The sequence below is a fragment of the Varanus komodoensis genome, unplaced genomic scaffold (assembly GCF_004798865.1).
Source record: "Varanus komodoensis strain SLA01 unplaced genomic scaffold, ASM479886v1 scaffold12, whole genome shotgun sequence".
Lineage (NCBI taxonomy): Eukaryota > Metazoa > Chordata > Lepidosauria > Squamata > Varanidae > Varanus > Varanus komodoensis.
In genome coordinates, this window is record NW_025335349.1 from 13273407 (window position 1) to 13286590 (window position 13184).

Here is a 13184-nt window from a genome sequence, read left to right on the forward strand (position 1 = left end):
TGGTCGGCCTACATCTAGTCGAAACACTGGATGGTTTCCATGATGGTGCAGTGGGAAAAGAGTTGTTGGCCAAATGGGCCATCCCCTGGTGTGCGGATGCCCAAACTACCCAACAGGGGAAGGTTTTCTTTTAGAACAGGGGTCCTCAAACTACGGCCCAGGGGCCGAATCCGGCCCGCCATCGCCATTCAACCAGCCCACCTCGCCCCCCCCCCCCCCGTGCGTGGGGAGGCAGTGGTTTGCTTGCAAGGAGATTTGGACTCGCTCAGAGAAAATGATCTCCAAGTGAGCAAGCCGCTGCATCGCACGCTCGCCGCTGCATCCCGGTGTGTGCCTGCCCCCACGTTGCCTAGGCTCCTCTCGCTGTGTTCCGCCGCCTGCCTCAGTGCCTGCCGCCAGCCCCTGCATCCTGCCCCGTCCTCGGGCACCCCGCTGGCACCACCTTTCCGGCCCACACCCAGCACTGGCACCTTTCAACTGGCCCCTGGTGAAAAAGTTTGAGGACCCCTGTTTTAGAAGATTTCTTCTTGAGAATAATTAGCTGCCAACGAATTGTTCCAGATAGTGCACTTGAGCAGTCCTTAGTTGCCCCTTTTATCATTAAAGGGTTACATAACACAGTTAACACTTTCTAATAGGTTACAGAAGTGAAAAGTTGCAAAGGTGTGACCTTTCCTCCCTGCATACCAAAGCAGAAAGAGATTCTGAAGGAGTGGGGAGGATGGGATGCTATTATGTAAAAGAGAAGGAAGATGGGGGTGGGTTGGTGTGAATTTCCCAATAGCTGCTGTTACCTGTCAAGTGTCATCTAGCCCTCTCTGAAATGGTGTCTGGTTAGTGTCAGCTACATTTCAAGGATGCTCACAATGCTGATTTCTAGAAAAGAGGGTTTTTCTCTGGCCCAGCTATGTGTTAATGTTGCATGAAAGTTATGTCTATTGACTTGTATATCAGACTAAAAAGAATAAGTTACATTTTCCTGTGGTGTTTGGGTACAGGTCAGGCTGGGTACACACACAGGGTGGTATCTAGTGGAGGCACAACACTAACATAAGTTAAGTTGTGCTAGTGTAAACTACTCTGGTGCACTATCAATAGTGTTTCTGCTTAAATTGGCACACCAGTTAACACTGTTGGCATTGCACTAGAGTGGTTTACACACGTGCAACATAATTTCCCTTAGCAGTTGCACTCTATTAGATAATGTCTGTGGACTCCTTCAGGACTGAGAAACAACTTGCCTGAAAATACGCTCTGCCCATTTATTAATAATCTTGATAAAGTTATGATGTATCACATTCCTTTGCATCTGTTTAAACTAATCCTGGACATGGACACACACCCACACACACCGGGTTGAATAAAGAGGGAAAAGAAAGCAACAAATCAAAAGTAAGCCAGGTTAAAATACTTCCCACATACAAACTGGCATAGATTGCAAAGCACATGAAAGAAACATTGCTTATTCTCTGTCCATATGTTGGGCAATAGATGCACACATAAATATAACTATCTTTCTTTGATGCCAACCCTTAGAATGTCCATCTGGAGTTTGTATACTTTTTATTAAAAATGGGTTGATTCTGTTTTCCTATGAATTGGAATTCCTGTCCTTTATAATAGCAAATGCTTTGCCACATTATTTAGTGAAAGCTGTGCAAATTCAACAACTCCATTACTAGAATAAAGAATGATGTTTCACTTGAAGGAATGCCAAACAAACCATTGCAGTACTCATTTCCAAGTTGCAAAATAGGTAAAACTTAAGCAATTCCATTTAGAATCAATAAAGTATAATGATCTTCTTGCCTCTAGCATATTGATAAATGTTGATTTGCTTTGCCATTGAATCAGTGGCTCCATAACCTATAACTATGATGCAGTGTTCCATACATATGGTTCCATGCAATATTTCTTTTTCTCCCCTTTGCTATTTTTTAGGGCTGCTTTGTGTTTAAGCCAGCTTCTAAGAAGAGGAAGATATCTTCAGCAGGTTTGTATACAATAACTGTAATCAATCCTCATGATTGGGGATTACCATACTTTCAGTCCGGTTATAGAAAAATATATGTTCTCCTCTTTCTAGGAATCCTTGTGTTTTAGAGAAAAAAAAGTCTCCCAGGATATCTAGAAAATAAGGGCCCTATGATATTTGGTGTTCTTTTAAAAGAATCAAGTCTTACTTTGAGTTTATGATCTATTACATTGGATTTGTTCATGATCTAAATGGTTGTTAATGTTTCCAGTGTGAACATTGATGAACTGTCAATTTCTCCCTTTGAATGATAGATTACTGCACAATTTAAATAAATTGACTTTCTTCAGCAAGAAAATGAAAATTTCAAATTGAAACCTTTTTATATATTTTCTAATAGTGGTGCAGATTTGTCCAGTAAACCATGTTAATTTACAGCTAAATAGAATATTCTTTACACCAGCTTTCCCCAGCCTGGTGCCCTCTAGATTTGCAGATAGCAGCCCTCAGGATGCTTGAGGGTATATTGGCTAGCTGGGGCCATAAGGTTAGGGAAGGTTGATATATACTAAAAAATACTATAAACCATTACAACCATTTTTGCATATCTTTGTCATACTATGTTTTGTATGTTTGTCTTCTTCAGCTATAATATTATAATGGCTGTCCCACTTAGGGGTTTTTTTTTACAACTATGACAGTTTGTGAAGTTAAGCTTTAACGTATTGGAATTTGTGAATTGGACAATTTTGTCTTCTCTGCTATCCAGTGATACTCTTTTCTCCTTCACTGCTCATCCTCAAACAAAGTAGCAAACAGAATTTAGGGTGTAATCATTTTGTCTAAGATCATAGGCTACCATGGAGCTTCTTTTCCATTTGAGAAAAAGGGAGGAGTTCTGAGTTGCACTGGGGAGATTTTGAAGCTGGTGGCCGTTGTTTTCTCTCCCAGTGAAACCAGCAAAAAGGAAAACAGAACAATAACAAGGAGAAAAGAAAAAAGTGCTCCCCTTCTAACCCGGCAATACAATTGCAGCAGGGCTTGAGAGGATCAGGGGAATGACAGATTTTAAATAAATCAATGGAAATGATACAACATGAAGTAAAAAACAATGCATCACAAATTGTGAGTTGTTTACTGAGGTAAACAGAAATAATGCATATCAAAACCAATCTTGTGCAAGTGTTCATGTTTATTGCAGTTCACCACTTGCCCTGAAAAGATGACAAAATGTAGAGCTTGCTGGCTATACAACAGCCAAATGCACATTGGACCCTTTAATCACATTCCAAATCTGCTGGGATTCACACCAAGAGGTTACTGCTGAAAGTCACCTTGTATTTAGAAGAATTGTACTTTGACAGTCCTCAACTCAAGTCAACAATTAAAGATGGCCAATTTGCTCAACAACGTTTCAGGATAGGTTTTAATGCATCAGTCTTTTCTACCATCAGAATGGTAAAAAGATCCAAAATGGGGATATAGGTTTTTGCAATGTTGGAAGAACTGAAGAATTAGTTTTCTAGGGATAGGTGACTTCTTAATAAAATAATTTGCTGTAGCTAACTGGACTTGAGGGTGAGTGACTATGTCAATAATATGATGAAGGGCAAATAAGTGATTCAACTGATTTTTTTTTTTACAAAAAATGGGAAGTGTAGCCATCAGTTTATACAAATTTGAAAAGGTAGCTATGTACATCTTGTATTTTTGGATAGCTATTTATATTTCCTCTTTAGCTTTCTCTGGGCAGCAGGTGTGATTCTCAGTTAATTTGTGTTTCTCCAGTAAAAATAAATTAACTTTTTTCGCACAGTTTGTTCCATTTGGCAAGTTTTCTTCCTTGAACAAACTTCTGTTTTAAACATACTGAGCATGATTGGCATCTTTTCCACTCTTGTTTTTCTAGCTGACTACTTCAGTAAAGATAATAATGACTTAGAGGATCATGGGCTACGATTTGATACTTGTCAGTTGTTATGGAAACAGATTAAATGTGAAACAGAGGTGAGTGCTGCTTCTTTTAATGTCAACTATGATTTAAGTCAATTCCGTTCTAGGGTCAAAGTAGGGGGAGCCTTGAAAACCTTCTGAGTAAGGAAATAATAAAACAGCCAGCCTTTTGTTTAATATGGAACATAGTAAGTAAAGGAGTGAGCATTGTTTTATAGCACAACTACACCGAACACTTTCAGTGATTTTTGGATGTTGAATGTATGTGTGGAAGATATCTGTTATCAGGGTTGGATCCAGGCTTGCCACTCTGAAGATAATCAAGATCCAGTGGCGATTTTCTGGGGAGGAAGGGGGCACAAGTTGGCAATTCATTCCAGTTCCCCTTTTTGCATCCAGCATAGCCTCCCATGCACTTTCGGGAGCCTGCCACCTGCACTGTTCTGAAGGTGGTCCTGGAGACTGTAGGCAAAAGGGATAATCAGACAAAATCACTGCCCTGCCCCCTTCTTCCTACATCAGCAGGCATATTCGGAAAGAGAAAATACTCCCTTTTAGATTTTTCTTAAGTTCCTTTGCACCTTCTGTGGGGTTGCAAACTGCCCATTCAGCTAGCAGAAAATGTGCATGTAAAAATAAGCATCGGGAAAATAGCATGAGCAGCAGAAGCAAATGTAAACCATAGTGATAGATGTCACATTAAAGCTGTCAAATTATGGTTGAGCATTCTGCCAGAACATGGAGGGATTTTTAACCTAAAAAGATGGTGGTACTATTTTAAAAGTGATAGGTGATCTTTTTATTTTTTTTGAAATCTCCAAAATAATATTTAACAGGTTTGGAGCCACTCCCCCCATCCATCACTGCTCTTTAACAAAAATCTATTGTTATTCAAGGCATTGGATTTCCAGTCTCTTACTCAATGCACAGTACAAAACTTCCTTTGAGTTGTGGCATGCCAGTCTGATTTCTAGTCAAAGAAATTAGTTTAAAGATTGGTTTACATAGCTAAATAATGCAATAGCCAAGTACATTAATCCATTCTAATATGTCTAATATCAGCAAGCTGATTGTTCCATACAGTAACTAAAACTGAGTAATATCTTTGAAAAACTGCCTCTCCGGATCAAGGTGGCTGATCCACACAGATACACTAAGAAAGTTGACACGTCCAGTCTTTGTTTCTTTGTCTTCATGTCAGAATATTTAAAAGTTTCTTTATGTGCACATTTTATCTTGCATGCATATCTATCATGTAAAGTTTTATCTTAGTAAAGTATCCTCTTTGTAGCTATCCAAGATTATAAGAATCCATATACTCAGATGTCTGAGACTGTCCTGAATAGAGGGGGATAACTGCCTGGTTGAACTTGATGAGAGAAAGGGCATCTGTCGAGAGCTGGATTCCCTCATTCTTCCTTTCAAACAGCCATCACTTTGGCAAAAAGCACTTAATTCCAAATATACAGGTAGCAAACCAATAGCCAACATGGGAAGAGTCTTTGAGCATACACAGAGTGGTTCATTGAACCCAAACTAGAAACTATTTCCAAGAGCCCCCATTTTAAGTAAGTTTTGGTTCTGAGGGCTAGCCTCTTAGATCTACACAGGTCATCTAATTGGCTAACCCATCTTTCCTGTCACAGTGGCATAGCATTAGACAAGGCTCCTCCTGCTCCTCTCCCAAGTCCCTTCCCAGCACTTCTAAACCTTGTTGGTTTCTAGGGTCTGCGTGAACACCTGGAGACAGTGGCCTTGAGATAAGCACCACTTCTGCCATTTTTATGTCCACAGACCTCATTTCCCAGCCCTCATAGTCCTCATCTGAAGAGTAGGTATCACCCTGGCCCTGGACAGCATGCCAACCATAACTCCCTCCTTTATTGCCAGTAGCATCTTACCATGGTGTGTATTCTCATCCCAATAGCTTGCTTAAAGCTGTTGGTGTACATTTTTGTTGTGCCTCTGGCTTATGGTTCTCAGAATGAAGATGGATTCTGTTTGGGCATCTTATTCTAAAACTACAAAATATATCCTACCACCACACCTGCCATTCGATTTCTTACCCTTTTGCTGTGGTAGTTGAATGTACCACCTTGCCATAAAACAACTGTCTCTCCAGAATTTCTGAAGGGATCACATCTTTCCTCTTTGAGAGATATACTGCCCTGCTTAAGTGAGTTGCATTTTTCTTCTACTGATTTCTCACCACATCTCTCTCTGAATGTTATTAAATGTCACTTTGTTCTACTTGTCACACTTAAATAGCAGCCATAAATTGCTGGTGTTTGATTAGAGCATCTGAGAGACTGTGAAAAAACATTTATTAGGATCACCAGGGCACAATTCTATGCATGTTGAAAGAGGAAAAGAGTCCTGCAGCCCCCAGCATTCCCCAGGCAGCTTGGCCAGCTTAACATTATAGGGCTTTTTTCTGTACAGGCATACATTGGATTGCACTCTTAATAAATTATTTTCTCACTAAACAGTTGTCAGGCAACCTAAGTAAATGCATGTGAACAATCTTTTGGAGTTGTATTTTTTTTAATACACTGAAGTTTAGGTCTTTGTTCTGATGCTTAACTGAAAACTCTGTGCCTGTTTCCTTCTTAACAGCAACTACAAGAGGACCTGAATAAAAAACTGTTCAATGACCTCATACAGTTTTTGAGACAATCTCACTCAGACTTCAAGGAGAAGAAAACAGAATGGGCTTGTCGGATAAAGTCTAGTGAAATTCCTGCTGCTGCTGTAGTTCTAGGTAACTCTTTTGTTGGTCTTTTAATTTATTTAATAACAACTGTCATAATTTGGATTTGATTTCTAATATTAAGATTAAAAAGAACTTGGAAATCTTATATCTATTGTAGCCAATGGCCATGAGTTTAAAAACTACTAGGAGCCAAGCTAAACATGTGATAGTAGCAGATCAATATGCCTGAATCCTGATTTGCTTCAGTTGCAGAGGGCAATGAGATATCTACTTTTAATGGCAAAAGATACACTAGCAGACAATGGTGTATCTATCTCCTTACAGTCTGTCCCTTAGAGTTTTTTTCTCCACTAAGCTCTAATACCAGCTAATGTGGAAAGTAATGTTTGTGGAGAGGGGTTATGGAAAAGGACTATGAACAGGGTTAAGGTTAGGGTGCATGACTCACCTGCCCCATGCTCTTTGCTGTTCCACTCGGACATGCATACATCCTTTCACATTTGCTTGGCTCAGAGCTGTGTTTAAAGCAGTATGGTGTAATGGTTAAATGTGGACGTGGGACTCAGGCGATGTGGGTTCTGGTCTGTGCTTAGCTTGCAAAGCTCACTGGGTGATTTTGAGCCAGTCACTGACTCTCAGCCCCACCTACATCTCAGGGTTCTTGTTGTGGGGATAAGATTGAGCAAGAGGAGAATGATGTAAGCCCCTTCTGTTCTTTAAAAAAAAGGTGGGATATATTCTAATAGAATAAAAAATAAAAATAGACAGAGCTGCTACCATCTCATCTTGTTTGGCTCCAATAGAGGGTTCCTCAGGAATTCTGCTTGATTTAGCTGTTCTGCTGTTTCTTCTGCATGTCTTGCAGTACATGATGAGAACTTCTGGAATATTTGCCAGAAGCAATAAGCAGCATTGCTGCCTTATCAAAACAGGAATCAAGATCTCTAGGAGCACAGGTGACAAAAATGCATATTTCTTCAAAATTGAGGGAAAGACTCTCATACGGCCCAAATTATCAATTCAGACAGAAGAAACTACTATTAAAAAGCCTTCAGGTCCTCCCAATTCAGAGACTGTTGTTCAGATAAATGGTTTACAGTTGTTCGCTGCTTTTTACCTGGCTCTGATAGCCAAATCATAAACAGAATTTCAACAGACTGCAGAATAATTTAGTGCTGTATTTGTACACCAGGCCATAGTATGATTTGTTGAAATCTGGCTTGATGTGAACCCATCCACACCAACAAACCATAGTGAGCTGCAAGCCACAAATACAGGCTATGGTTCGTTGTTAGTTTATAAAATCTGGCTCATTTAAATCAGCACTTCTTACGACGTCAGCACCAATAACCTTGGTTAATCCCTGGATTGTTTGAGCTGCTGTCTACCTTGAAATAGAGCAGGGGTCCTCAAACCCTTTCAACAGGGGGCCAGTTGACAAGTGACAGCGGTGCACATGAGCCGCCAAGGTGGTGCTGGCAGGGGGAGGCCCGGGGTGGTGAGGGGGCGGGGCACACGCATGCACACAAGGCGAGGCGGGGACGGGGGGGGGCGCGGGGCGAGGCGGCGGCTTGCTCATGAGGAGATCATTTTCTCCGAGTGAGTCCAAACCGACCTCCTTGTGATCAAGCCACCACCGGGCACACAGGATGAGGCATGCCTGCGCGCGTGCACGGCAAGTGCAAAACCTTTGGTGCGGGCTGGTTAAATGGGCATGGTGGGCCAGATCCGGCCCACTGGCCTTAGTTCGAGGACCCATGAAATAGAGCCTGAAAAGAAAATTGCTCTTAGCACTGATGAGTGGTGGGGGGGATCAAACCAGAATTAAACAAAATTAGCCTTGCTTGTTTGCTTGTCTGCAAGACAGTCAATTGCTAAAACAACAAACCATGGTTAAGAAAAATCTCAGCTTAGCATTACACATGCAGCCAGAGTATAGTTATTTAAGGTTGCTAGTCTTATCACTTACCTAGGAGTAAATCCCATTAAATCTAATGTGTGTTATTTCTGAGTTTACATGTTTAGAATTGCACTGTCCATTTTTCCACTCATCTTATTTGTCTTTCTGTATATTTATAGGATGTAGTGCATTTTCACATGCTTTTGCTAAGTGAACAGTTTGTGATTTTCTTCAACATGCTCTATTTTTTTAGTCCATTCTTCAAACTGCTGTATCACAATCTTCTTTTGAAAGTTTTAGTTTTAAAAGCAGTGTGGCCAGGTAACAAAGAGAGTTGAAATAGAATTCCAAAGCCCCCCTCTGCAGAATTAGTTGCATGCTCTTAGGCTCATAGCCAATGAATAACTGTCTTTTTATTTTGATCTTATAATGTTTGGAGCTCTTCCTACATTTTGCATTTGTCAGGTGGCACAGTGGTTTAAACCACTGTGCTGCTGGGCTGGTTGATCGAAAGGTTGCCAGTTCGAATCTGCACAACGGGGTGAGCTCCCGTTGCTCCGTCCCAGCTCCTGCCAACCTTGCAGTTTGAAAGCATGCAATTGCAAGTAGATAAAAAGGTACCACTTCGGTGGGCAGGTAACAGCGTTCTGTGCACCTTGGTGTTTAGTCCTGTCGGTCACATGACCACGGAGACTGTCTGCAGACAAACTCTGGCTCCCTCGGCTAGGAAACGGAGATGAGCACCACCCCCTAGAGTCAGGCATGACTGGACTTAATGTCAAGGGGAAACCTTTACCTTTATAGATATAAGAGCACGCTCTTCATTCTTTTAGCTGAGTACTGGTTCACATGTAAGCCTCTTAATGAGGCATCACAAGTGTCAGAAGCCCAGTATTTACAAGACATTAATCTGTATTGAAATAATATGCATGATATGTTACTAGCAAATTGGTGCTGGCTTCTTGGGGTGTTCTAGACTTGTGCACACGAGCTTTTACATCTTTTTTTCTTAGTAACCTAACAGGAATAGACTCTAAGCCAGGAGCAGGCAACACACAGGCCTCGGGCCACAAAATGCCTGCCCCCCAGTAGTCTTTTTTGTGGCTTTCTTGCCTGCTGATGAATTTGCTGCAAATACTTGGGCTACAACAAAAATCACAGCAATTTTTGCTTCCTCTGCAATAGCAAATTCAGCAACAATTTCAGCGGGGGCGGGGGGGCGGGGGGGGGCATGCCTCCAGTATATTCCAGGAAGAGGCAGTTCTGATCTTGAGAAGTACCCTGCAGTTGCTTTAAGCAAACAACCCTGTTTTTGGCATTCCTTTCTCCTTTTTGAGGATAACCACTGTGCCTATATCTCTGATCTTCTAATATATCTCAGATACTGTACTTAATACCTGGAATATCTACAGCCAGCTTCTTTATTGCCAACAAAGTATCACCTGGCTTTGTTTACTTAAAGCTAGTGAAATATTATTTAAGCAGCCCTTTTTTAATCCAGACTTTGGCCACATATTAATTTGCTAATTACTTGGCCACAGTTAATCTCTCCAGAAGACAAGGAGGAGAAATACACACTGTATCTCTTGATAGAAGCTGATTCTGTATTGATTAGTCAGGCCAGAGTTTCTTAGGTTTTTGTGCTCCTTTTGATGGAATTGTAAATTTCCTTTCCTTTCTGTTACTAAAGGAATGGAGGAAATATGTTGACTATTAAAAACTAATATAATTTGTTGTTCCTGAGCTTGATCTTGTGCCTGCCTTTTTAAGTTCAAAGAAAAATTGTACATTTTGAGTTACTTTATCTGAACCAGGCTGAATTGCTACTTATGCCTTTCTGAAAGTAAATTCAGTTAAACAAGGTGTTAAAATTAGTGTTAATCAGTACAGTATAGGCAGTTATAAGGCAGTCTAGCCCAAAGTACTGCTTGGCAGCTTTGGGTATAAAACAGTCATGTGATCACATCTGAGGTGATTTCCCATCCAGAATCCTTCCTCTAAATCAGGGTTGAGCAATGTCCAGGATTTGGAGGCCAATGACCATCCATAAGTCACTTCAGAACCATTGAAATTGCTGTAGTGGTGGTAGGATCCCTGCTTTTGCCCATGCAGTTTTGCACAAAAGCAAGATAATTGGGGAATGAGTGCCTTGTTAAGCAGTAGTATCATGCTCCTAGGGTGTTCCCTGTGGCACCCAAGCTGGCTGGGACTACAAAATCAGCAAGGAGGGGGCGTGCATGCAGCCCAAGAGCCTCATTGAGCCCACCCTTACTTGGAATATTCCAGATCAAGAAGGGAAGTCACAATAGGTCAGAAAACTAGACTATGCTGGGGTCAAATTTATTCAGAAGGACTCTGCAGTTTTCCTCAGATAGTCTGATACAGGCACAGTCCTGATCTCTTGGCCAGCTCTCAAGGCAAGTTCATAATTCAGTCAGTCACTGCTTTTGGCTTTCTGCTTGAAATGATGGAATCTTCCTTCTATTCAGCAGTATTTATTTATTCTTAACCCAAGCATTTATACATGGCTTCTAGAATGGATTCCAGATCAATAAAATAGGACAGTCTTCTCAGGCTTGTAATAAAAAAGTGTGACACGAAAGGAAGAGGAAAGGGAAGAGAAAAGAAAAACAAGACAACTCAAACACTAAGTCAGAACATTATAAGGGCCTTACATTGACCATTTGTAAAGCTTTAATGTGGTTGGACTTTGTTGGTCTTATCAAGAACAGCTGAAATTAAAATTACTGAGAGGACAAGCCAGCACTTGGTTTCTTACCTTAGCCAATGGAGTGGCCCTGCTTCCTGTCTCTTCCTTTTCTATAGGCTGCTGATGGCAGTTGGCAGAGAGGCAAAGCATGATGAAGCTTGTTTCTCAAGGGGGCTGATAAGAAAGGGTGAATCAAGATTTGAACTTAGTTCTTCCCCTGTTTGTTTCTTCTGAACTTAACTAGTCTCAGTGCTCTTGCATACCCAGTCAAACACTTGATTCAGGTCATGTTCCACCCATTGACTAGATTCACACAACATGATAGCCTGTCATGAATAACTAGCTATAGTTGGTTATCACATCATGTAAATACAGACCACTTCCCACATGTTGGCTTATTTTGAGGCAACAAATTCCTTGACAACCCAGAACTTGTTCTAGTGGTTATTGGACCCATAATGTCTTGGTGTGCCATTCAAACCCAACCGGCTGATCTCATCATGGAAGTGGCAAGTGAGCCACTTGGTGAGAGTGGTCAAAGCCCGTTGTCATGCTTGCTCTTATCATTATCAGTGACCGCCTATCCACTGCTCTTGAAGTGGCACTTTGGAGCAACTGTCACTGTTTTGGTGTCCCCACTGTGATCATAACACCTTTCTTTTTCTCTATCTGAGCCTTTTTATGATGTTGTCCAGTGACAGCCCCTCCAAAGTGGCCACCCTGCGCATTGGAGTTGTCACTCCAGTTGTTATTTTTTAGGTGCAAGAAATGTGCACAATTTTTTTGTGATTTTTTAAAATAGATGTTGGGGATCAGTCACTCAGAGGTGCAAAAATGCAAAGTCTTGCCTGGTCAATATCCTGGTAAGCATTGTCTGTGAAAGTGCATGAGGCAACATTCATGGACACTGACAAAACAAGGCTGCAGATAGATCAGTGGTGGCAAATCTATGGCCCACATGCCACAGCAGGAACGCAGAGCCCTCTCGGTCGGCACACGAGCCAAGTCGCCCCAGCATCGCCCCAGCAGCTGAGCACCGGATAACAGCACACCTAGAGGCCATGCGTATGCTCAGAAAGGAGTAGCGGCGCTAGGCAATGACATCACGAGCAGCGACTCATTAGCCGCGACTTGTCTGAGCTTTCGCATGGCTGGTCAGTGTGCTGCCATGGAGAGAGAGAGAGAGGCATGCTTGGACTGGGTATGAGGTGTTTTTTCTGAACTAAAACCTCAGTTTCCAGGTTTTATTGCAGTGTTGTCACTTTGCGATAAATAAGTGGGTTCTGGGTTGCAGTTTGGGCACTTGTTCTCTAAAAAGTTCGCGTTCACTGAGATAGATTAATTTGTTAGTTTGCTTTTCACATCATAGCTGTCAGACAGTAAGCAGTCAACAGAAAGGTGAAGCTGAGAGGGGATCTTTGCTTGTGAAGAGAAATGGCTAATGTATCTCCTGCTTAGCAGTATGATCCTCTAGTTTTAAAGTATTACCCCAACACTTCTCACTGCCTTTCATCTTTCCTAATCAATGTGAAGATCTAACTGTTTCAGAAAGTTAAAATCTATAGCTCCTCAGTTTTTGTGAACATAGAAGTTTGACAGCTATCAGAAAAAAGCCTTTTTGGTTCACACAGGATTTTTGAAGGGGTGAACAGGGTTGTTTTGAAGTATTTCATGGACACCTACTTTCACTGCCTTTCTCCCATTTACTCATCTTTTTCAACTGACAGCAGTTGTCTATGTGCCAGGGATCCACTACCCATTTGGAACCATGAGCATATTTGGAAGACTGAGAAACTGCTAGGCACACCACCACAAAATGCTTAGTCAGGAGATTGCTGCTGTAGTGTCTACCTGCCATGTCTACGGATATTATTATTATTACTACATTTCTGTACCACCCTATAGTCTACTGGGCTCTTTGAGTGGTGCACAA

At 41.5% G+C, this 13184-nt stretch overlaps 1 protein-coding gene across 2 annotated transcripts in view; it reads left to right on the forward strand.

Annotated features, from left to right (window-relative positions):
* ORC3 (origin recognition complex subunit 3) overlaps window positions 1-13184 on the forward strand; it is a 62016-nt gene that overhangs the window by 872 nt on the left and 47960 nt on the right. For both annotated transcript variants that reach the window (XM_044421702.1, XM_044421701.1), the window contains exons 2-4: window positions 1942-1993; window positions 3885-3982; window positions 6545-6689. In XM_044421702.1, coding sequence (XP_044277637.1) covers window positions 1942-1993; window positions 3885-3982; window positions 6545-6689 — 295 coding nt within the window. The remainder of the gene's footprint in view (window positions 1-1941; window positions 1994-3884; window positions 3983-6544; window positions 6690-13184) is intronic.